The 25,428-nt window shown below is 38.5% G+C and overlaps 1 protein-coding gene and 1 pseudogene across 1 annotated transcript in view; both read left to right on the plus strand.

Annotated features, from left to right (window-relative positions):
- The first annotated feature begins 488 nt into the window (after positions 1-488).
- The window catches only part of RTN4 (reticulon 4), a 69,876-nt gene continuing 44,936 nt past the window's right edge, over positions 489-25,428 (plus strand). The window contains exons 1-3 of the mRNA XM_032410979.1: positions 489-1,294; positions 20,470-20,526; positions 21,206-23,611. Coding sequence (XP_032266870.1) covers positions 733-1,294; positions 20,470-20,526; positions 21,206-23,611 — 3,025 coding nt within the window. The 5' untranslated portion in view covers positions 489-732. The remainder of the gene's footprint in view (positions 1,295-20,469; positions 20,527-21,205; positions 23,612-25,428) is intronic.
- LOC116636492 lies at positions 23,819-23,859 on the plus strand (annotated as a pseudogene).

Raw genomic sequence — 25,428 nt, forward strand, 5'->3', positions numbered from 1 at the left:
TTTTAATACTTAGTGTATACTTAAATCCTTAGGGCCTACTTCATAGTACCTTTCTCCACTCCGGTTTTTTTCCTTTCCTGGGAGGAAAGTTACCACCCCCAGTCCCCCAGGATAACGCCCTTCCGGGGATGGGGGCCAGGAATCCTCAATCCTTCGGGGCAGGCCGCCTGTCCTGCCGCAAGTGTACGCACTACTGGAGCTACAGACTGACCCCCACCTCTGGGCGAAGCTAAGACCCCAGCCCACCCCGCGTCTACCCAAGGTGAAGGGTGGGGCTCCCAGTTCCAAACCCCTCCCATGGAACTCACCCCAGCCGGTAGGAGAGAGGAGGTGCAAAGGGCCCCACCTACTTTTCTCTCTTTCTCTTTCCATTGGACTGACTGGTTGCCCATCGTCTTTGTTTCGTAGGCGATTGGCTTCCTTCCTCCCGCGCCAGTCCCTGCCTCTCCCCGCCGGGGAGGGTAAGTCACGCCAAACTGGGCGGAGAATCCACTGGCCTCTCTCCTTCGCTCGTCTGGGCGGTGGCGGCAACTGGGGACGGGGCGGGTGGCGCATCACGGGCGCAGAGGCAGGAGGAGCAGTCTCATTGTTCCGGGAGCCGTCGCCACTGCAGGTCTCTGGGCTCGTTCGGCCCTGCCCCTCTCAGTCCTCCCCAACCCCCACAACCGCCCGCGGCTCTGAGGAGAAGCGTCCTGTGGAGACAGCTGCAGCATCATCTCCGACCCGCCAGCCATGGAAGACATGGACCAGTCGCCTCTGGTCTCCTCGTCCTCGGACAGCCCGCCCGGGCCCCAGCCCCCGTTCAAGTACCAGTTCGTGAGGGAGCCCGAGGACGAGGAGGAAGAAGAGGAGGAGGAAGACGAGGAGGACGAAGACGAGGACTTGGAGGAGCTGGAGGTGCTGGAGAGGAAGCCCGCCACGGGGCTGTCTGCAGCCCCGGTGCCCACCGCCCCCGTCGCTGGCGCGCCCCTGCTGGACTTCGGCAGTGACTTCGTGCCCCCGGCGCCCCGGGGGCCACTGCCGGCCGCGCCCCCCGCCGCCCCGGAGCGGCCGCAGTCTTGGGACGCGAGCCCCGTGTCGCCCGCGGTGCCCGCGCCATCCCTGCCCTCCGCTGCCGCAGCCTCGCCCTCCAAGCTCCCCGAGGACGATGAGCCCCCGGCCCGGCCTCCCCCTCCTCCCCCGGCCAGCGTGAGCCCCCAGGCCGAGCCCGCGTGGACCCCACCCGCCCCGGCCCCCGCCGCGCCCCCCTCCACCCCGGCCGCGCCCAAGCGCAGAGGCTCTTCAGGCTCAGTGGGTGAGTGCCGTGCCCTCCCGCCTCGCGCAGCCCCTCGCTCCCCTCCGTCTTTTGTGTGCACCCCCAAATGCCTCGGGCGGAGCCCTCCTCTCCGCCCTGAGGGGCTTTGTCCGTGGACCTCCGGGCGAAGGCGCCCCCCCTGGTAGGAGCCGTCAGGAGCAGGGTGGGGCGGCCGAGGAAACCCGGGCTTGTTCTTTATTGTCTGTCTCGGTATCGGGGAACACGTGCACCCCTGCTGCTCTCGGCTTCTTCCCTCTGGTCCCGATTCTACTGCATCCCGGAAGTTAGGCACCCACCCCTGATAGGAGCTGGGTCTGTATCTAGGAACTAGGGTTGTGGATATATTGGGCTGGCTAGGCTCCCGGGTGAGGATGGAAAGGCCTTGGCGCCCTTAATCTTTTGTCTACCGGTCTGGGGTGCTCCTAGGGAAAAGGCGCAGTTTTGCTGCTAGTCACTTTGCCAGCATGGAGCCCTGGCCCCCCTCCTCACCTTCTCCCTGGCTTGGGTGGCTCCCCAGCGCCTCATTCCCCTCCCTCTCGACTCTTGGCGCTGGTGGGGAGCTGGCCCAGTGGAAAACATCCACACTGACCCAACTGCAGTGAAGGGAGAGCGCCTCCAGTGGTGTGGCGCGTGGAGAATTGGGAAGGCGAGAGTTCTGGCAAAGTCCTGCCACCGCCCAGTTTATCCGGGTTGTGATGTGGCGACTCCCCAGCTAAACCGAGCCAGGGAAGTGGGATCTGAGCATTTATGGTCCGAGGGAGCGCAGTTCTACTAGGGTCTCAGGTGCTGAGTGAGAGGAATTGCTGTTAGTGTGGTTTAGGCTCTTGATGGATTATAATTGAATCGGAGAGGAAAAAAGGCAAAATGGTTGACATTCTTAAAGAAAGGAAACCTGTGGGGTTTTTACCGCGAATAGGCCAATTGAATTTGTGGCAGACTTGCCACTAGACTTAATGAAATGTTTTGAGAAAGATATTTTCATGTAGTGGTTAGAAATATATTTCTTAGAAGTTATTTGTTTTAGGTCGACAGGGACAAATTTGCACAGTCTATAAACAGTTTCCAAATCTTTTCATTCACTTTAGTACCTGATTTTATATATATGTATTTAAAGGAACATTGTCTTATTACCCTTTTCATTTTGGGAAATTGTTTATTTTGGAAGAGGAAAAAAAAATCAAGTTTGTTAGAGATGGAGAATCTTACTAGACAAGTTATTAACTTACTAGCATGTATCTTGTTACTTTGGGGGCAGAAAGTGTCCCACCAGCAAGCAGTAGGACTTTTCTTTATGTATAAAAGGGCCAGAATCTGGTAGTATAACTGCCTGCTGAGAAATCTTCATTGCCTTGTAGGATTTTAGAAATGGTTCATTTTCTAGAAGAAAGTCAATCTGAGATCACAGAAAACGTATTTTTCAGTTCATTCCTTCACAACAGGGAAATAAGCCAATTGTGATGTTTGAGTAACATTTTGATAATGACATACCCCAAAGCATTACTAACATTAATCATTACACTAAAGATATTAGGAGATGAGGAGTAACTCAATCTTTCCTTTTTCTGAATTAAAAAACACGTTTAAGAGAAACTAAGGAGACGTAGAAGAATAAAGAGTAATAAGAAATTTGCAAATGGGAAATCTAATGATTAACAAAGGCATACTGATTTGTCATATTATATTCCAGTATGGGAACAAAGAGAAGAGTTCTGATCTTTGAACATTAGGGATTCAGGAGGTGACAGCATTCTCTTAGAATTTTGACTTTTGGAATACTAAGTTTAGAAAACAAAGGACAGAGAATATTGCCTACCCAGGGACTCTTATCTTTATATAGTTTCCTAATTCTGTATTGATGATAGCTATTTGGAAACTTTAGTTCCTTTAGGAAACCACTGAATATCACGATTATGGTCATGGATAGTTAAACCATTTCTGTGAGTCTTAGGTTCTTCACAGTTCGTTCATTCAACTGATAATTGATTACCTACAAAGAGACAGGTTCTGTTCTAGGCTGTGAGGGTATAGCAAATAAGCAGGACACACGTGCTCCCCATTAGGGGTGTACGATAATTACATAAGTAAGGAACTCAGAATAGTGGTGTTATGAGGAAAATAAACAGGATGATGGTATGGAAAATGATTGGGGTGTGTGTGTGGGGGGGGGTTGTTTTAAGTAGGGTGGCATTGAGAAATGCCTTTGTGAGGAGGTGAGATTTGAGCTGTAGATAAAAATTTCCAAGCAACCCGTAGGGAGACAAAAGCCTTTAGGCAGGAATTAGCTTTGTGTGTTTGAAAGTCTAGTAAGAAGACTAATGAGAAAAACTTGGGAGACACTGGTGTCAGGTGAGGTTGGGGAGGTGGGCTAAACTTAGATCATTTGGGGTCTCTAACAGGCCGTGGTAAAAAGTTTGGATTTTTTAAATAAAAGATATTCTTTATTTTAGAAATATGCTCCTTAATAATTGTGCTTTTGGAGCAAAAATATAGTTTTGAAGATTTGAGGAACTGCGAAGACTGATGTGAGTAAAGACAAGGTGAGAAATGTGCAGGGCATGGTTAAAAACATAGAGCAACCCGATGGGAAGAGGGTTATATTTACTGAGTGGGGCGGACTCCTGACACTTGGGCATTTAACATTGTTTACATTATTTTTGAATAAACTCCGATTCCCATCACTAGGAAAGTAGTAATTTTGCTGTTTACTGTTGTGCTTGGAGTATCCCCATTGTAATGCAGTAATGAAGTGAGATGGAAGCCTCTCACTTGATGACCATTTTTCACAGAAAACACTTGGCTTCACTTTGAGAAGGTGGTTGGTTAAAGGGCTTTGAGGATACATGAGGGAAATGCTGGATAGAAATTGTGTTGAGAGAAATGTAAACATCATTAACAATGACATTGAGCTGGTCTCTGGGCATGTTCTAAACCAGTGTTAAGATTGAAAATGTGGTACATTGGGGGGCGCCTGGGTGGCTCAGATGGTTAAGCGTCTGCCTCCGGCTCAGGTCGTGATCCCAGGGTCCTGGGATGGAGCCACATATTGGGCTCCTGGCTCAGCGGGGAACCTGCTTCTCTGTCTGCCTCTCTCCCTGCTCATGCTCCGTCTCTCTCTATCTCTGTGTCTCAAATGAATAAACAAAATCTTAAAAAAAAAAATGTGGTAGATCTGGATTCTGAGGCATATTGAATACTAAAGCTACTAGGGTTTTCGCATCCATGTTTTTATCCATGCTCTGCCACCCGCAGTTGCTCATGCTTTTGGTAATTTCTATTATGAAACAACAAAATGTTTTTGTTGTTGTTTCCAAATGTAAAGTTCTTTCATTATTTTTTACCCTGGTCCTGAGAGGGTAAAAAATATGAATAAACTCCGATTCCCATCACTGCTTTATGCCATGGGAGGCCATTGGAGATTATTGAACTGAGGCAGGACATCATGAAAGCAGTGTTAGGAAAAAAATGAATTGGTGACAGTATTCAAGATAGGTTGGAAAGAAGAACAGGGGAACTATTTAGAATGCTTTTGCAGTAGTTCCGAAAAGGGTGAGTAGAGCCTGAACTAGTTCACTAGTCAATGAAAATGGAATAGAAGGGAGGAATATAAGAAACTATAGGAAACATGGTTTTTTAGCTGCAAATCTCTATTTTTATAGTTAGGTTAAAAAAAGTTTTAAAGGGCGCCTGGGTGGCTCAGTTGGTTAAGCGACTGCCTTTGGCTCAGGTCATGATCCTGGAGTCCCGGGATCGAGTCCTGTGTCGGGCTCCCTGCTCAGCAGGGAGTCTGCTTCTCCCTCTGACCCTCTTCCCTCTCGTGCTCTCTATCTCTCATTCTCTCTCTCTCAAATAAATAAATAAAATCTTAAAAAAAAAAAGTTTTTATGAAAGAAGAATTGATAGGACTTGGAGGCAAAGGATGTAAATACAAAGAATGTTGGTGCTTACTAAATCAATCTCAGAGACTGTCCAAATTTGTTAATTGCAGTGGAAATTTTCATAGAATTGAATACTGCTCATAAATATAGCTTATGGCTTGGGATTAAAAATTATTAGTCTTTTTATAAAGTCATTAATTATATGATTAGATACAGTGGCATAAGAGCAAATAGAAATGTTAAAAGATTTTGAGTGACGTATAGTTTAAAATCTTAAGTTCCAATTCTTAATATAAAATTCAAGGAAACAGTGATGTGACACTACCAGGAAGCAGTTGCTTCTACAGAAGGAGCTATCATGCGCTACCCATTCCCTATCCTCCTTCGAAAATGGTAAAAAGGAAAAGAACTGATGAATTTACAGATTCTGAATAATTTCTTTTGTTAAGCCATTTCTAATTTCTGACTGGGAATAAAAGTTGGGAACTGGTATGCTCCTTATGGATAACTTGAGTTACATTTTAGATTGGTTCCTAGCATGCTCCGCGTCAAATTTATAGTCCTAATTTTTAGTAACTAGCAAGGTCCCCTCAAACCTTTTTAAAATGAAGTGATGAGTATATATTGAACCTCTGATAAATACCTCATTACAAGGAATAGTATTTAAAAACATGCTATTTTAGCACTATATTCCTGTAAACTTGGAATATTTGCTGTCTTTTTTTTTTTTTTTTTTAAGATTTTATTTATCAGAGAGAGAGCACAAGCAGTGGAAGTGGCTCCGCTGAGCAAGGAGCCCAAGGCGGGACTCAATCCCAGGACCCTGGGATTCTGACCTGAGCCGAAGGCAGACTCTTAACCAACTGAGCCACCCAGGCGTCCCAAGATTTGCTATCTTTATAAAAAAACATTTCTAAAAAGGAGCATATTACCTATTGTCTAATAATGGGCTCTGTTTTATGTGTAGTTAGTTCGTAATCTACCTAAAAGCAATTTATTTGAAACACTACTGATGCAAGAGCCCAAATTAAATGGCACATTTTAAAGGTATTTTGCTAGCCCAGGAAAAAGTACCTACTCAGTGGATGATATTTCTTGATTCTTTCCTGAAACTTTTGATTAAGTAGAAGTAATGTCGTAGATACATTAGTCTGTACATTCTTTGAGACGTTTTGTTCCTTTTCTAAATATAGACCCTAGAAGGTCCCTCTGGGGGTGACAGCATGAGGAATGGAAACTGTAAGAGCAGACCATAATTCATCAGTGTTTAAAAGGGTGAATGTGACTTTTGTGGCTGGCTCCTATAGGACATGGACGTGCAGAATGGTGGCACCCAGCTTCATGGATGCTAAGGTCTTCTCAGACCATTGGCTAATGATTCTTTTCAACTCTAAAGGAGGAGTTAATAATTTTACATTTAAGCTGTTCGTTTTGTTTTTGGAATGGTGATTATTTTTAAGTTGCTTTGCTCATGTATTCTCATAACATTCTATTCTGACCTCATTGTATATATCACACCATATATGGTAATGGTATGTTTACTCATTTCTATTCTCTGTCAGACTGTATGCTCCTTGGGGTAAGGGGCTATATTACTTTTTTTCTCTCGAGGAAAAGGACAGTGTGACATATCTTTATTGCTGAACACAGTGCCTGAGGTGTGGTGTAGGCACTCAGAGATTTGTTGAATGAATATGATATTGTAGATGAAAACTGATCTTCAAATTCTCTATAGTTCTAGAATTACAATATTTTCTCTCATGAATTCTTATGAATGAAAGCATTTATTTATTTACATGTACAAGGATATGGATGTATCATTTTATTGATGAATCTCTTATGGATGGTTAATTAGGTTGTTTCTCAACTTCTGTTATAAATAATGTTGCTGTTAACACTTGTATATACTTCTTTGGGAATACATGTTGTTACATGTGTTGTGGGATAAATTCATGCTAGTAGAGTTACTGGTCCAAAGGGTGTGTGCATTTAAAACTTTGATAGATAATGCCAAATTGTATTACAAAGAGTTATTGCAACCTCTGTCCCACCAATACTGTGTTAAAGTACCTTTTTCCTTATGCCTTTACCAATACAGTGTATTGGTAAGACTAGTAAATGGCTTGGGAAATTTCCTTTTTTAAAAATTTACATCTCAGAGTATTTTTTTTTTTTTTTTGACTTAGGTGCCAATAAGTTTTTTCTGATCACAGCTTTTGCCTCTTCTTCCTTTGGGTTTTTGTTCTTACAGATGTAGGAACACTTGATCTATTGTAAGGAAATTAGCCTTTTGTTGTGTCCTGAAAACTTTTTTCATGATTTGTTATTTGTATTTTGACCTTTGGTGTATTTTTTTGTGCAGAAACTTTAGTCAGATTTATCATTTTCTTTTATGCCTTTGAGTCATACAACTCATTGAATTTTGTGTAATTCTTAGAAAGACCTTCTCTAAGATTGTAAAAATTGCTCCCATGTTTCCTTTAGTACTTCTATGATTTTTATGATTTCATTTTAACATTTTATCCTTTCATTCTCTGAAGTTTATTTTATTCTAGGGAGTGAAGTAGTGATGTAATTTCATTATTCAACATGATTTCTCATTTTCCCGAACACTGTTTGTATCGAATCCTACATCTTTACTATTTTAAAATGCCACTTTTGTCATATGCTTGTAGTATGGGTGAAATATTTCCTCTTCTTTTCCATGTCTTTGTCTTTTCATGTATAGGTACCAAACTGTTTTAATTGCTATAACTTTCAAATGAAATACTAGCTGATAGGGCTTTTCCAGAATTTTTTTTTTTTTTCTGGCTATCTATGCATGTATAGTTTTCTATCTGATCTTTAAAATTGTTTATTTAATCCCCTCTCCCTCTGTTGGAATTATAGTGTGGTTACATTAAATTTATGCATTAATTTAGGGGAGAATTGTTGTATTTTTTGGTTTGATATTACATATTTTTTCTCTAAGCATGGTTTTTATTAACATGTATTTTTTTTTTTTTTTTTAAGATTTCATTTATTTATTTGACAGAGAGAGACACAGCGAGAGAGGGAACACAAGCAGGGGGAGTGGGAGAGGGAAGCAGGCGTCCCGCGGAGCAGGGAGCCCAACGCGGGGCTCGCTCCCAGGACCCTGGGATCATGACCTGAACCGAAGGCAGACGCTTAACAACTGAGCCACCCAGGCACCCCAACATGTATTTTTTTTAAAATTAGTTAATAATTATGTGAAATTTAGGCTTTTAAAAGCAATTAAGTATTCTGGCCTACTTAGTATGAAACACTTGAAATGCTGGGTTATATAGATACTTGGCCACCTCTTTTCAGTTGATCGTACATAGACTGGTGAAGAGAAGTTGTCTTGCTTTTTCGTTTCTAAAAAAAAACTTGAGAAGGGTAGAAACATTCTCTATACTCTTGTAGTTAGAGCTGTAGCTACTAAATATGGGATTATTGTTTTAGCAGTCTCTGAATCCTTTACTTAAGTGGCCCACTAGCTTTAGAAACAAAACAAAACAAAACATGATTTCTTTAATAGCTTGTTCTTCCCACTGATGGAATTGTTACAATAGGTGAAGAAGGCTTATAAAGTTTTGTTGTTTAAACAGATTTAGCAATTGTCTGCTTATATTGGTGGTCCCTTAGAAATTCAGTTTTAGTTAAAAAATTAGCAGACTCCTTTTCTTTTCTTAAGCGAGGCTTAGGGCTAAATATGGGGACAAAAAGATGAGTAGAGAGAATTTATGAGAACTACATGTAGCAGATTAAGGGAAAGACACAAGGCCCTTGTAAATAATTTTCTGCTGTCTTAAAACCAGAGGAGTCTTGTGATTGTACTGTAGGGGCAATCATAAACTTACCTACTTGTCAACAACTTTTGTTAAAAGAACAAAATACCTTAATTGGGTTCTAGGTCAGCCTGCACATTTTTTGTCTCCAATTTTACAGATTGACTTGTAAACTTGAGTAATTGGAAGGTGCCATTATTAAATTTATTTGTCTCAGCGTTTTGACAGTGTTAGGTAAACCTGACCTAAAGCATGAAAGACAGTTTTTTTCAAGATTTATTTATTTATTTAGAGAGCGTTGGTGGGGGTGGCAGAGAGAGAGGGAGAGAGAAACTTAAGCAGATTCCTCACTGACCGTAGAGCCTTGTGCAGGGGTTGATTCCCAGGAACCATGAAATAATGACCTGAGCTGAAACCAAGGGTTAGTTGCTTAACCAACTGTACCACCAAGCACAAAAAAGAAGGGAATTTCCTTAAAAAAAAATTTTTTTTCTTTGTTTTAAGGAAATTATTAAATATGCTTAAACCATGTAAATCCCTTTCATAAATAGCCTTTAAAACTTCTCAGTCTCCACTAATGAACATTATTATTAAATTATAGAAAGACTTAATATTAAATCTATCAAGTTCTGATATTTTAATTTTTATACAAAACAACTTGATAAAAACTTAGGTGCTTTTGCTTGAATAAGGTAATTTAGGAAAATCAGAACTTAGAAGACCAAATAAGTGTTTGATTATATAATGTGTTATAGGCCATCTATACCACTAACACAGACCTGCTATAAGGATCAGGACTATATGACATCGCTTTTGAACAAGGACTGAAAAACTACCACCTACACCTACCATCATACTTCCTCATTTACCCATTCTTATTCCACTAAGCTTTCTTTTCTTTTCTTTTTTTTTTGAGAGAGCGTGCGTGCATGCGTTTGCGGGGAGGGGCAGAGGGAGAGGAAGAATTTCAAGCAGACTCCCTGCTGAGCACAGAGCCCAAGGCAGGGCTCAGTCAAACAACACTGAGATCATGACCTGAGCTGAAATCAAGGGTGGAATGCTTAAGTGACTGAGCCATCTGGGCGCCCTTTATTCCACCAAGCTTTCTTTTGACCTTCTTACCAAAATTTTGTTAATGGAACATGTTCATCAGGAGCTATAGCTAAGTTTAGCATTGATAGAATCAAACATACATATTTTAATGACTGCAAAGAGCTGTGGGTAAAACTGGTTAAAATTGCTTCTATATGATAGAATTTTAGTATGTTTACATTGCCTTATCTCTTTTTTTGGAGGGATTCAAAAAATTATTTATACTTTTTGTTATGGAAAATTTGAGACATAAAGACAGTAGTGAATGAAACTTGACTTAGCTGTCACGGAGTCTCAATAGCCATCAACCCATGGTCAGTTCTGCCAGTCCTACACCCTCTGTGACTGCTGCAGCTACTCCTTTTTTGCCAAACATAACTGTAACACCCAATAATCAAATGGTTTCCCAACATATTTAACAAAAATTAATGTCATCAAATATCCACCTAGTGTGTATATGTCATAAATGGTCTTTTTTTGTTTTTTTCCACAGTTTTTTAAAAAATTAGAATTCAAAGGTCTGCATATTACAATGGATTGATTTGTTTTATAAGTCTGACTACTCCTTGTTTGCTTGCATTATCTCTCTGCAATTTGTTGAAGAGTGCTCATACACATTTTTCATTTTAATGTTTGTATTAAGATATAATTTACATACATAAAATGCATAGATCTTAAGTTATAACAGTTTTATGTGTTGACAGGTGCGTCCACTTATTAACCCACAGCACTGTCAAGGTAGAGAACATTTACATCATCCCAGAAAGATCCCTTGGGACCTTAGCAGTCAATTAAATTCAATTCTTGTTCTGTCCTTCCTCCAGTCCCCCAGTCCCAAGCGACACTGTTCTGATTTCTTTCACCACAGATTAGTTTTGCCTATTATATAGCACCATGTGAATGGAATCATACAGTATGTACTCTTATGTCTGATTATTTGCGTTCAGATTTATCATTGATGTCGCAGGTATCAGCAATTTGTTCCTTTTTACTGCTACCTAGTATTCCACGATAAGAATATACCACAGTTTAATTAGCCATTCACTTGTTGATGGATGTGATTATTTATAGCTTCTGGCTATTATGAACAAAAGAATGCTATGAACATTCTTGCATAGGCCTTTTGTGGACATATGTTTTCATTTCTCTTGGTAAAGAGAGTAGAATTGAGTAAGAGTAACTGAGTAGAATTGCTGAGTCATGGGCTAAGTATATATTTAACTTTATAAGAAATTGCCAGACTGTTCTCCAAAGTGGTTTACTTCCATCAGCAGTATAGGACAGTTGTGGTGGCTTCACATTCTCACCAACATTTGATATCAGTCTTTTTCATTTTAGCCATTTTAGTGGATGCATAATTGTTTCTCATTGTGGTGTGAATTTAGATCTCCCTAATCATTAATGAATTAGAGGGCTTTTACATGTCTGTCGGCTACCTGTATGTTTTCTTCTGTGAAGTGTCCAAGTAATTTGCCTGTTGTTATATTGCCTTGTCTGTCTTTTTCTTACTGATTGTAGGGAGTTCTTTATATATTCTGGATAAAGGTCTTTTGTCAGATATATACATTGTGAATATATTCTAATCTGTATCTTGCCTGTTAATTTTATTGATGGTTTCTTTTGATGAGTATGGTTTTCTAATTTTGAAGAAGTCTTAGTTTATCAGTTTTGTTCTTTTATAGTTAGTGCTTTCTGTGTGTTGTCCAAGACATTTTGTCTATTCCAAGGTTGTGAAGACATTCTATATTTTTTTCTAGAAGCTTTATAGTTTTAGCTTTTATGTTTAAATCTAAGATACATCTTGAATTAATGTTTGTCTATGGAAGTGTTATAGATCAGGATTTGTTTTTTCATACAGATACTCAGCTATCCCAGAGATGTTTTTTTGGGAAAGAATTTGTCTTGCTATATTGCTTTGGTGCCTTTGTTGAAAATCAGTGGCCATATAAGTATGTCTCTGTATGTACATCTATTTTGTTGATCTATTTTTTGGTATCCTTATGCCAATACCAGACTGTTCTGATTGCTATAGCTTTACAGGTAGTCTTAAAATCAAGTAGTATGCCTACTCCAAGTTTTACTGTGTTTTTTTTTTTCAAAATAGTTTTGCTCTTTCTAGGTGCATTGTATTTACATATACATTTTAGAATCAGCTTGTTCATGTCTAGAAAATGTCTGCTGGGAATTTGATTGGAATTGCATTGAGTCTGAGACAGCAATGTACAGAGAATTGGCATTTTAGGGTTTGAAACATAGGGTTTAACCCATAACAAGCTAACAGGATAGCTTGCCATAGTTTCTTGAATGCTGGCAGAAGACACAGATGCCTGGGTCAGAGACAAAGGACTTTATTACTTACAGCAGTGATAATAGCCGGCATATCAGCATTTTCTTGTGCAGGTGCCCTAAGCCCCATTTCCCATAGGGCAGCACTGAGAGGGCCAAGTGACAATTATACTTGCCATGCTGTATTGCAGGAGAGGGACTTGAACAATCAACTTCAAGTTAGGGAAACTGAATTTATACTACATTCTAAGTATGCCTGCCTATTCCACTTATATTGCATACAGTAATTATTTAAGATTTAAAAATCAATTATTCTTTCAGAGAAATTAAGAAATGAGAATAATGTGTATCTACTCATATTTACCATTTCTTTAAAGAATTATGAAATGAGAATATTTTGTATTTACTAAGATATTTAACATTTTTGTTCTTTGCTTCTGAAGATCTAGGTTACTACCTGGTATCATTTTCCTTCAGTCTAAAGAACTTCATTGAACATTTATTGTAGTACAGGTCTCTTGGTGATAATTTCTTTCAGCTTTTGTTTTCATCTTTTATTATCTGATAATATTTTTATTCATCTGTATTTTTGAAACATATTTTTGATGAGTACAGTCAATCTTGTTGTTCATGGTAGTTAAGTTCTATAAAGTCACTAAAAACACTGTATTAGCAAATACTGAATCATTGCCTCTAGGGGAAATACAGGGTTAGGTTCCTGTGAATCTCTAGTCATACCATTTTTGTTAACAGTGAATATATAACTTTGTTTTACATGTGTTTCTATTTAAAGATGCATTATTTAATGTGTATTGTTGATTTATTAACATTGAAACACATAGCCAACAGAACTGTAACTCATGCCTGAATGAAGCTTATCTAACACATGTGTTTTCTCTGTAAGGCACATCATGGCCTTCTTGTGGTTAAGAACACTAGACAGAACACTAGACAGTCCACTATTCCTAGAGGACATTTTAAATAGCAAAGTCACCAACAAAATAAAAAAATGCAAAAAAATATGGCACTAAATAAACTGCAACAAGTACACTTGTTTTCAGTATGAGAGCTGAAACAAGAAGGCCTGGGGTTGCCTTGTTTGACCTCACCTGGGAACGTATGTTGGGTTCACTGCTCTGCACACGTCCACTGCTTTAAGTATCGATTTGGGGAGTGAGTACACAATCGGCAAATAGGCGATCAGTGAATAATAAGAATTGACTATATATAATTATAGGTTGGTAGATTTTCATCATATAAAGATATTACCTTTTGCATTTCATTGTTTCTAGTGACTGGTCAGGTCATCTTATTGTTGTTTCCCTGCCTGTTTCCTTTGTTTTTAAGATTTTCTGTGTTTGGTTTTCAGCAATTGGATCTCGACAGTGTACTTCTTTGTGTTTTTGTGTTTATTCTACTCAGTGTTTATTCATTGAGCTTCTTGGCTCTCTGAGTTGGTATTTTCCGTCATAGTTGTCAAATTTTAGGCCATTATATATATATTTATTTATTTATTTATTTTTCTGCTTCAGTCACTGTTGCCTTTTTTGGCGACTCCAACTACATATACTTTAACTGCTTGATTGTCTCACAGATTGCTGAGACTCTTCATTTCTTTTTTTCCCCATGCTGAGCTTCAGTTTGAATAGTTTCTAATTGCTTGTCCTTTAAGTTTATTGATCTTTTCTTCTCCACTGCCCAATCTGCTTTTAAGCCCATCTAGTGAATTTTTCTTTCACTTAATATAGTTTTCTGTCATAGAATTTTTATTTGGTTCTCTCTTCTGGTCTGTATTTCTCTACCAAGAGTCTCTGTTCACTCATTATGCCTATCTTTTGCTGTACATACTTAATAGCTATTTTAATTTTCATTTTAATGTTTACTAATACAATGTTTACATTATTTCTTTGTTTATATTAGCTGTTTTTTCTTATATATGCTCATATTTTCTTGTGTCTTTTCATGTCCAGTAATATTTTATTCTATACTGGTTGTCATGGATGTGTTGTTAGTATTGTTCTGGAAGTCACTTAATTTGCTGGCAAATCATCTTGATCTTTTCAAGTCTTGATTTTAAAGGTAGGGTCTAGGGCAGGTGTTGGCTTTTCTTTTTCTTTTCTTTTTTTTTTTTTTAAGAGTAAAACAGTAAATATTTTATTTAGGCTTGTGGGTTATACAGGTTCTTTTGTAACTACTCAAGTTTACCCTTATAATGCCAAAGTAGCCATAGGCAAATGGACTTGGCTGTCTTCCAATATAACTTTGGCCCATGAGCCATATTTTGCTGACTTTTGGTCCAAGTCTAGACCAAGTAACCTAGACTAGGTAACCTTTAGTTTAGGGTTAAAGTAGTCTTCCTCTTAAGGTGTGCCTTTTCTGGGGTCTCATTTTTATACTTGGGGTGTTCAGCAAGACCTCTCCACTCTGGTTTATCAAAAACTTCTGGTCAGGTCTTGCAGTACAGTCTGACCTCCAAAATATCTGTTCAGCTCACAACTTTATCATAGATTCTCTGCGTGGCCTCTGTAAGTCTTGTGCATGTGCATATATGTGCAGCATAGTTGAGCCAAAGATTTAAAAGGACCCTCTACCCAGGTTTCTGGAGCTCCTTTTCTATGATGTTTTCTTTTTTATGTTATCTTGCTCCACAAATTCCAGATAACTCAGCTGCTTCCTCAACTCAGCAAGAGTGCAGTATTTCTGGGCTCCTTTTCCATGTGCTGTAGACAAAGGTCTTTCACGCAGAAAGCCAGGGCATCATCTGGTGTGCTCCCCACTTCTCAGGAATCACACCCTGTACTTCCTGTTGTCCAGTGTCTCAACATAGTTGCTTCATATATTTTGCCCTGTTTTATAGTTATTTATATTAGGTTAATCTGATAGAATTATTCTCATAGCAGAAATTCTCTATGATTTTAACATGCAGTTTATTTCCTGTGTTTTATAAATTAGTTATGATTTTTATTGACCAGTATACTTTTGGTTGATAAACAGGTTTTGAAATGAACATGCATGTCAAGAAAAATATTCAGTGTGAGAGTATGTGAACATTAGTGAGATTGTGATAGCATATTTTGAATTGACCAGTAATAAGTTCAAAACTGACATGCCACTTTTGCTTTTTACGAAAGTGACTTAAAAAAATAAATCTCTTCAGTGAACTTTAATTTTGAAACCGATCCTTGTGTGATGGAAATAATTAGTATTCAAAGTATGTAGCCCTGAAACAGTCTAAATTTACACTCTAGATTTAAACTTGAGTAAGGAAGTGAAACTAGGGCCAACAATAAGGAATAGTTCATTTGGAAAAAGTGGTTTTATGAAGGGTATTCATCTTTCATACTGTCAAAAGTATAGTGATTCTGTTCATTTTACTGAGGGTAATAAGGAAATAAATATCTGATTATAGTGATAGTTAAATTGTAATTTTCTAGATTTGTCATTAACTTGCTGACTTTGAATAAGTTACTTAGTTCTCTGAGCTTATATAACTGGAAATGTGGTAGATTAGCAAAAATAAGGATGAGTATGTTTTAAAAAGAAAGTAAGGCTGAATATGGCGAATTTGTTGTACTGGACATGAGCATTCTGATATGCAGGAGGTAGAAGGAGGGGTTTGGTTAGGAAGAATTATGTTTGGTTAACATGTCATGTGAGAAGTCGTTGAAATAAGTTTAAATGGCTAACTTGGGGCCATATATTTCAGGGCTTTAGGAGTTTCAGGTCTAATTCAGTGGATAACTGGGAGCTTTTAAATGTTTTGTGCAAGAGAATATATAGAATTGTTCTTTTAGGAATATTAATTTGATGGCAGTAGAGAGACTTAATAGAAGAGTTCTGGCTTCCCTTTTGCGTATTTAGTGAAAACTTGTTTATTTAAATATGCCACTGTGTTTTTACTTAGTGTGGGTATAATTAAGTCCTTAATATTATTTTTTTCTGTTTGTTCAGAATAGCACAAATGATGTTGATTGAAGTTTCAATTTCATCCAGTAGTTAGAATTTGACATGATCATAGAAAAAGGGGGAGTTGTTTACCTTTTCTATAAACCTAGTAGTAGTATAAGTGTATATATAACATGTCTCAGTAATTCAAAATGTTACACTTTTAATATAGTGTCCCTGATTATAAAATAGTTTATTATTCACTTGTGAAGGTTAGGATCTTTTACAGGAAAAGGAAGACTAACCTAAAATCAGTAATTTTTTTCAAAACAAAGTAATTGTTTAGCCTTAGAATTTGGTAGCTTATGATATGTAAGTGTTGTCAATCAAAATTTTTCTTTAACATCCTTTATTTATTACAATTTTAAAATTCTAAATTTATAAAGTCCAGGAAAGGAAGTACTGCAGAGTGGTTAAAGAAAAGAGCCTAGATCTTTATACTCTCTGAATTCAAATCTCAGATCCATCATTTTTCAGTTTTGTGACTCTGGGGTAGTTACCTAGTTTTTATGCCTGTTTCTTCATTTCTGAAATGAGGATAACAGGAGTATGTAACTTTATAGGGTGGTTTGAGCATTGAAGGAGCATCTGAAATAAATGTGCCTGGCCAGCATTACCATCTCTATAAATGTTATTATATTGTGAAGTAGAAGCAAATAACCAAATATTTCCGATAATTACAGGGTATTTGCTGGATGACAACTTACCTTATTTCAGGAGATCAAACTTGAAGGGCTGATAAAGAAAGAAGAATTTACACCGGTTGCACTTATGCATAAACTCATCCCTCCAAAAGATAAAGCACATGAACTTGAGAGTTAGACATGTTTACATCCTTGCTTTCTGGCCTTCTAGCTCTGTGACTTAGGGCAAGTTTTTTTTAATTCCTCCCCCCCACCCCCCCACAACATTTTGAGGTAGGTACTGTTACTATCTTTATTTTACAAATGAGGAAATGACGGGGCGCCTGGGTGGCTCAGTCGTTAAGCATCTGCCCTCGGCTCAGATCATGATCCCAGGGTCCTGGGATCGAGCCCCACATCTGGCTCCCTGCTCCGCGGGAAGCCTGCTTCTGCCTCTCCCATGCCCCCTGCTTGTGTTCCTGCTCTCGCTATGTCTCTCTCTGTCAAATAAATAAATAATATATTTAAAAAAAAAATGAGGAAATGAGGCACAGAAGCGATAAGTAATATTTTTCTCAGGGTCACACAATAAATAATATATTTAAAAAAATGAGGAAATGAGGCACAGAAGGGATAAGTAATATTTTTCTCAGGGTCACACATTTTTAAGTGATGAATCTGGGATTTGAACCCAGGCAGTTTGATCCCATGATAACTTTAGGAGGAGTGAGAGCAACTCTATTTTTGAGGGCCAAATGGTAGCAACCTCTTCTGGATATTTTTTTCTAAGTGCTTTTAGAAATGCAATACTTGTTTCATGGTTAATTTTGGACTGAATCTCAATTTATGATTTTTCTTTTTTCAAAATTAATGAATATTTGAAATACCAATTTGTAAACTTTGTCATTTGACCAAGTGCCAGGAATATAGTTTTCACTGTGAAAGAGAGTCTGGTATTAGATAGGAATGAGGATACATTTTAAAAAATACTTAAAATTTTTGGCACGATTCTAGTTGTAATTTGTTTTCCCTCATAATTTTAACAGTAACATGTTTCGAGTTCACTTTCCAAGAAGACTGGCCTCTGCATTAGTGGCTTTTAATTATATTAACTAGATGAAAAAGACAGCCTTTTTGTTAAGGAGTTGCTACCTTTTATTTAGATGGAGCAGCTGTGTAATTATTTGGTTCTGCTCTTTGATCCCCAAATCTCAGTTTTATACAAGATTATAATACATTATTTTAACTAAAAGGAATTCTCAAATTCCCTCATTTTACAAAAGAGAAACTGTGTATCAAAGAAGATAACATAGTAAGTTGTCTTTCGGAAGTGTGTACACCCTGGGGCGCCTGGGTGGCTTAGTCTGTTGAGCCTCTGACTCTTGATTTTGGCTCAGGTCATGATCTCAGGGTCCCGAGATCAAGCCCCATATCAGGCTCTGAGTTCAGTGCAGAGTCTGCTTGACCCTCCCCCTCTGCTCCTCCCCCCACTCACACGCGCTCTCTCTCTCAAATAAAAAAAAAAATCTTAAAAAAAAAAGTATACACATGTATGTTTTATAAAATCCCATAAGGTGGTTTGGCTTATTGGTTTGGATGAGTTGCCCATCCAACCTAGTGTTCTAGGTTATAGAAGACCTTTTTAAATGCATACCATGGATTTTCCCCTCATTACCCCATCTAAGAATCTTTTAGATATGGTATCATACCCAATATGGATTTATCTAAAATTTATATGACATTGTGAATTTAACTCTCTTATTCATCAAGGGGAGTATCTTTGGAAGACATGTCCATGTTCATGATAGCCACATCTCTTTGTTTTTTTCTGTTGATCAACCTTGCCTAGCTTGTCATTCCAGGTAGAAATGTCCAGATTTATTAGGTCCTCTGCACCAAAGGAATACCTTCCTGTCATTTCTCGGGCTATTTCAAATTGTCTTTTTCTAGAGGGCTTTCTCTGGTATAAACCACAGAAGATCTTTAGCTCCAGATCTTCCAATTGCAGATATAAAGTGACATTGTGCAAGCTTAATATGCCAGTATGTAGTGTATTCGTTGGCTCAGGCTGCCACACCAAAGTACCATAGACTCGGTGGCTTCAACAACAGAAATTTATTTCTCCCAATTCTGGAGGCTCGGAACTCTAAGATCAAGATTTGGGCAGGGTGGGTTTCATTCTGAGGTCTCTTTTCTTGGCTTATAGGTGGCTGCTGTGTCACTCTGTGCTCACATGGTTTCCGAATGTTGCTCAGAGAGAGGGAGAGGAGGAGCGGGGAAGTAGAGGACATGTCATCACAGAGGCATAAGCAAGCTCTCTGGTGTCTTTTCTTATAAGGGCACTAACCCTATCAGACCATGGTCCCACCGTCATGACCTCCTGTAATCCTAATGACCTCCCAGTGGGTCCCATTTCCAAATACTATCCCATTGGAGATTAAGGCTTTAGCATACGAATTTGGGGGGATGGGGACACAAACATTCAGTTCATAACATACGGGATGTAGTGCTTAAGAAAATGAGCTCTGGAGTTGAATAGCCTGGAGTCTCACTAGTTATGTATTGAGTGAGTTATTCCTCTGTGACTCCGTTGTTTTTTGGGTTTTTTTTTTTTTTTTACCTGTAAAATCGGGGATATTAACTCCACTTATAACAATAGAGTTGTAGGGAATAAAATGAGTTCCTGCATGTAAAGCATTTAGAATAACAAGTATCCCTTGGGATGCCTGAGTGGCTCAGTGGATTCAGCATTGGACTCTTGATTTTGGCTCAGGTCATGATCTCAGGGTCGTGCTGAGTGTAGAGCCTGCTTAAGATTCTTCCTCTCCCTCTGCCCCTCTCCTCAATCATGTGTGCGCTCTCTCTCTCAAAAAAAAAAAAAAGAATAACAAGTATCCCTCAATGTTAATTTTAAACAAAACAAGGCTGATGATAATAATTATCTTCCTAATGACAATCAGTGTTTTCTTTGCAATTTGGACAGTGGTACATAGCACTAATGTCCTCACATACTAGTGTATAGTGACTATTAGAATGTTTTTCTTTAGAGATAGACAACCTGGAATATAAGAAAATATGGATGATTCTCTGTAAGTGTTCTTCTGAACTGAACATATGCTAATAAAAAAGGATTAAGCAAAAGTAATTATTAATTTTATTCAAATACATTTTTTTTTTTAATTTTTGGCTTTGATTAGGGCAAAAAATTTACCTGTCTGAAAAATGTGAATAAAAGTTTGGATGCCATGTGTTAACTGAGAAGAATAATATCTTAAAGCCAATTTGGTTTATGAAATTTCTTTAACATAAACATGTTATTGCCTCTTGAGAAATGATAGGTTCTATGGATATCATTTAATCATCTTTATAATATATATGATAACTTAATCTGAATTAATGGTACTACTCATAGTACTACTTTTTCTTTTCCATCTTGGCTTTTTCTTTGTAAAAGTTTTGTGTTAACTCATTACAAACTGAACCCTTGCTTGCTCCTCTTACCTTTAGTCTCCTTCAAACTCTGTCTTTATTTCTGCTGAGGTTATATTCTATTTGTTTTTCAGATGAGACACTTTTTGCTCTTCCTGCTGCATCTGAGCCTGTGATACACTCCTCTGCAGGCAAGTTCTTTCTGCTAGCCTTTTATCCTCTGTGTATTTTAACTTTAACTCTTTAGTTTTATTAACTCTGTGCAGAGTGGTTTGAGTTTACTAAAAATTAGCATGGTTCCAAGAATGTTTGTCTATTGAAAAACTTGAAATTTATATTTTATATGCTGTATCCAAGAGAGAAATGGGCAGAACCTGATTAATAAATTGGATATATGCAAGGAATTCTTGGACCCTTGATTTACATTTATATATTGACTAGTTCTTTTTTCCAAATGCAGTTTACTTATAGCTGAAAAGCTTTCATAGAAATGAATGCCACTCTTTGGCATTTAATTATTCAATGTCTTTTCTGCACTGTCAAACTCTCCTCTCAAATTCTTTTGTCTTCCTCTAAAACTAGTTAGAAGTAGCTTTTCTCAATTGATTATACTTGAGGTTTTTTTTCTCAGAGACTCGATTCATGCCTTTTCATAGCATGTATTTGCCTTTGTAGCCATGCACGTTTTATTGACAATAGCTTTAATTTTTTCAGTAATGATTCAAGACTGCTTGATTATTTATTGTTATTAACATTTAATTTTAGTTAACATTAACTCTTTACTAACAGTATTTTGAATCTGTCATAAAACTTGCATTAACTCTGAGAACGCTGGCCTTCTCTAACTTTCCTTTCTGTCCATGGTCACAGAAAAAATAATGGACTTGAAGGAGCAGCCAGGTAACACTGTTTCCACTGGTCAAGAGGATTTTCCATCTGTCCTGCTTGAAACTGCTGCTTCTCTTCCTTCTCTGTCTCCCCTCTCAGCTGCTTCTTTTAAAGAACATGAATATCTTGGTAATTTACCAGTATTAGCCACTGAAGGAGCACTTCAAGAAACCTCAACTGAAGCTTCTAAAGAGTTCACAGAGAAGGCAAAAAATCCATTTGTAGACAGAGATTTAACAGAGTTTTCACACTTGGAGTACTCAGAAATGAGATTATCATTCCGTGGCTCTCCAAAAGCAGAATCTGCCGTAACAGTAGCAAGTCCTAGGGAAGAGAATAAAGATGAACAAGAGGGTTTAGTTAGTAATGACATCCTTCGTAATCCACAAGAGTCACCCATAGCCCTTACTAATAAATCAGTTAAAGAAGAGGACAAAGTTATGTCTCCAGAACAAACAAAGGACAGTTTCAGTGGAAAGGGAATTGCACCAGAAGCTCCTATGAGGGAAGAATATGCAGACTTCAAGCCATTTGAGCGAGTCTGGGATGTGAAAGATACTCATAAGCAAGATAGTGACGTGTTGGCTGCTGGAGGTAATATAGAGAGCAAGTTAGAGAATAAAATGGATAAGAAATGTTTTGCGGATAGCCCTGAGCAAACAAATGATGAAAAAGACAGTGCAAGCAGTAATGATGATACTTCTTTCCCCAGTACACCGGAAGCTGTAAGAGACCGTTCAGGAGCGTATATCACATGTGCCCCCTTTAACCCGACAGCAGCCGAAAACCTTTCGACAAACATTTTTCCTTTGTTGGAAGATCATACTTCAGAAAATAAGACAGATGAAAAAAAGATAGAAGAAAAAAAGGCCCAAATTGTAACAGAGAAGAATTTTAGTACCAAAACATCAAACCCTTTCCTCGTAGCCACACAGGATTCTGAGGCTGATTATGTCACAACAGACAATTTGTCAAAGGTGACTGAGGAAGGAGTGGCAACCATGGCTGAGGGTCTAACCCCAGATTTAGTACAGGAAGCGTGTGAAAGTGAATTGAATGAGGCTACAGGTACAAAGATTGCTTTTGAAACAAAAATGGACTTGGTTCAAACATCAGAAGCTATGCAGGAGTCGCTGTACCCTGTGGCGGCACAGCTTTGCCCGTCTTTTGAAGAATCTGAAGCTACTCCTTCACCAGTGTTGCCTGACATTGTTATGGAAGCACCATTAAATTCTGTAGTTCCTGGAGCTGGTGCTTCTGCGGTGCAGCCCAGTTCACCACAATTAGAAGCTTCTCCTTCAGTTAATTATGAAAGCATAAAACTTGAGCCTGAAAATCCCCCACCATATGAAGAGGCCATGAATGTATCCCTAAAAAATGTATCAGGAATAAAGGAAGAAATGAAAGAGCCTGAAAGTATTAATGTAGCTGTTCAAGAAACAGAAGCTCCTTATATATCTATTGCATGTGATTTAATTAAGGAAACGAAACTCTCTACTGAACCATCTTCAGATTTCTCTGATTACTCAGAAATAGCAAAAGTTGCACAGTCAGTGGCTGATCATTCTGAGTTAGTTGAGGATTCCTCACCTGATTCTGAACCAGTGGACTTATTTAGTGATGATTCAATACCTGAAGTTCCACAAAAACAAGATGAAGCTGTGATACTTGTGAACGAAAATCTCACGGAAACTTCTTCTCAGTCGATAATGGAACATGAAAATAAGGAAAAACTCAGTGCTTCACTACCACCTGAGGGGGGAAAGCCGTATTTGGAATCTTTTCAGCCCAATTTAGATACCACAAAAGATACCTTATCACCTGATGAAGTTTCAACATTGACCCAAAAGGAGAAAATTCCTTGGCAGTTGAAGGAGCTCAATACTGCAGTTTATTCAGATGATGGCTTATTTATTGCTAAGGAAGCAAAAGTAAGGGAGAGTGAAACATTCTCAGATTCATCTCCAATTGAGATTATAGATGAGTTCCCTACATTTGTCAGTTCTAAAACTGATTCTTCTCCCAAATTAACCGGGGAATACACTGAGCTAGAAGTATCCCACAAAAGTGAGATTGCTAATGTCCAGGATGAAGCTGGGTCATTACCTTGCTCAGAGTTACCTCATGACCTTTCTTTCAAGAATGTACAACCTAAAGATGAAGATAAAGTCCATGTCCCAGATGAACTCTCCAAAGATAGGTCTGATATCTCGAAGGTGCCCTTACTGCCTCCAGATGTTTCTCCTCTGGCCACTCAAACAGAAATAGGCAGTATAGTCCAACCCACAGTTCTTGTGAAAGCAGCTGAGAAAAAAACCCCTTCTGATACAGAGCGAGAGAACAGATCACCATCTGCTGTATTTTCAGCAGAGCTGAGTAAAACTTCAGGTAATCAGTCCATACATTGTTTTGTACTTTCTTGCCACCTTTTGACTGATCATGGAACATTCCACTACATTTTCTGTAGTATATTACATTTAGAGTCTCTAATATATCACATTGATAAGAATTCTTTTCTACTGTCTCCAGAAGTTTTAGTGCTTTTTTTTTTTTTTAACTCCTCATTACTCGCCCTTGCTTGTATTTTTCCACACAAAGACTATACTTTCAGGGATCATTTCTGTAGTTTGTTACTTTTTTCCACACAATTATTCATCGCTCCTTTTTATGTTACACTATGTAACTAGAAGATTATATAAGAATTGGCTTCATGTCTTTCTTTCTTTTCTTTTCCTTCAGTATTTCCTCATAGCAAGAAGAGTGAGAGGTATTAAAACAAAATATTTTCAGATGTATTTACTATTTTTTCCCAGAAATTACTTCATTTTAAATTTTTATGAAAGCACATTTCTGTAATATGTCTCCAGTATTTCAATATACTGCTGTATTTTCCAGTAATGGGTATAGAGTTAAGCATATTGAGTAGCAGACATTTTGTTGAAAAGTATAAGTTGAGGTATGCTGTTATGAATTCTTCTGAAAAGCAGGGATTGTCATTTTGTCTTTTGACGCTACATTTCCCACACACTTGATTTGTGTAGAGTGATTTGCACATGTGTTTTTTATTTAGCATTCTAATTTAGCTGTGTTTTCTATAAAAATGTGTAGTGATTACTATTTATTGAGTATACTTAGGTTTTGGAGACGGGTAGTACTGGTGGCAGAGAAACTGGGTTAGAGATTGTTGTTATAATCTGAGAAAGAGGAGATTATGACTGTTACGGCAGTGGGATGAGCATGGAGACATAGGACTTGATGTTTGATTGGATATGGACATGAAGGATAAGGGAAGAAGTTAAAGATGACTCCAGGAACCCTGAGTTCCTTGTGTTTTCAAATACATGTATGGCAGTATGAGAAACTGAGTTAGGGAACATAAGGGAATAAAGTGGGTTTAAAGAGAGAAGATAAATTCAGTTTTGAATATTTTGGTATTAAAGTACCTATGAGACTTTCAAGAAGTGATGGATGTTATACATATGAAGCTTTTGAGAGAGACCTTGGCTGTATGTGTATATTTATCATGGGCTCAGAGACCATAGTTAAAACCATGGATATCAACTAGGGAGAGCCAAGAAAAGGGGAAGCTTTAAAGGTGGAAAAATTGGTCAGCATTATCAAATGCAAGAGAGCTTGGTTAAGATAAGGATTGAGAATTTGTCAAAAAGTACGGAAGGTGTTGGCATAACAATGGCAAGGTGGTGTGGGTGGGCAGGGCTAGGGGTGAGGAGTGAAGGAGACTTGAGTAAATGGATACTAAATGTTGACAATTTTTAAGAAGTTTGAGATCTTGGGGTGCCTGGGTGACTCAGTTGGTTAGGCATCCAACTCTTGATTTCAGCTTGGGTCATGATCTCAGGGTCGTGAGATGGAGCCTTGCTCAGCGCCTGCTTGAGATTCTCTCTTTCCCTCTGCCCCTCCCCCTCATTTGCTCTTGTGCTCTCTTTCTAAAAAAAAAAAAAAAAGTTTAAGATCTTGGAGAAAGAATGTAGCAAGAATAAGGTAGAGGATAGAGTTGAAGAAGGGCCTTTTTGTTTTCTTAAAGATGGGAGTGAAAGTCTAAATAAAGGTGCTAGTAGAAAGTCAGGAGGGGATGGGATGAGATGAGATCTAGAATTCAGGTGGAAGAATTGGCATTTAAAAAAGGAACAATTTTGGAAGACACTGATTGTAGTGAATGGAAGGGAAAGTATGGGTGTTGTTAC

The sequence above is a fragment of the Phoca vitulina genome, unplaced genomic scaffold (genome assembly GCF_004348235.1).
Source record: "Phoca vitulina isolate PV1807 unplaced genomic scaffold, GSC_HSeal_1.0 scaffold12, whole genome shotgun sequence".
In the NCBI taxonomy this organism is placed as follows: Eukaryota; Metazoa; Chordata; class Mammalia; order Carnivora; family Phocidae; genus Phoca; species Phoca vitulina.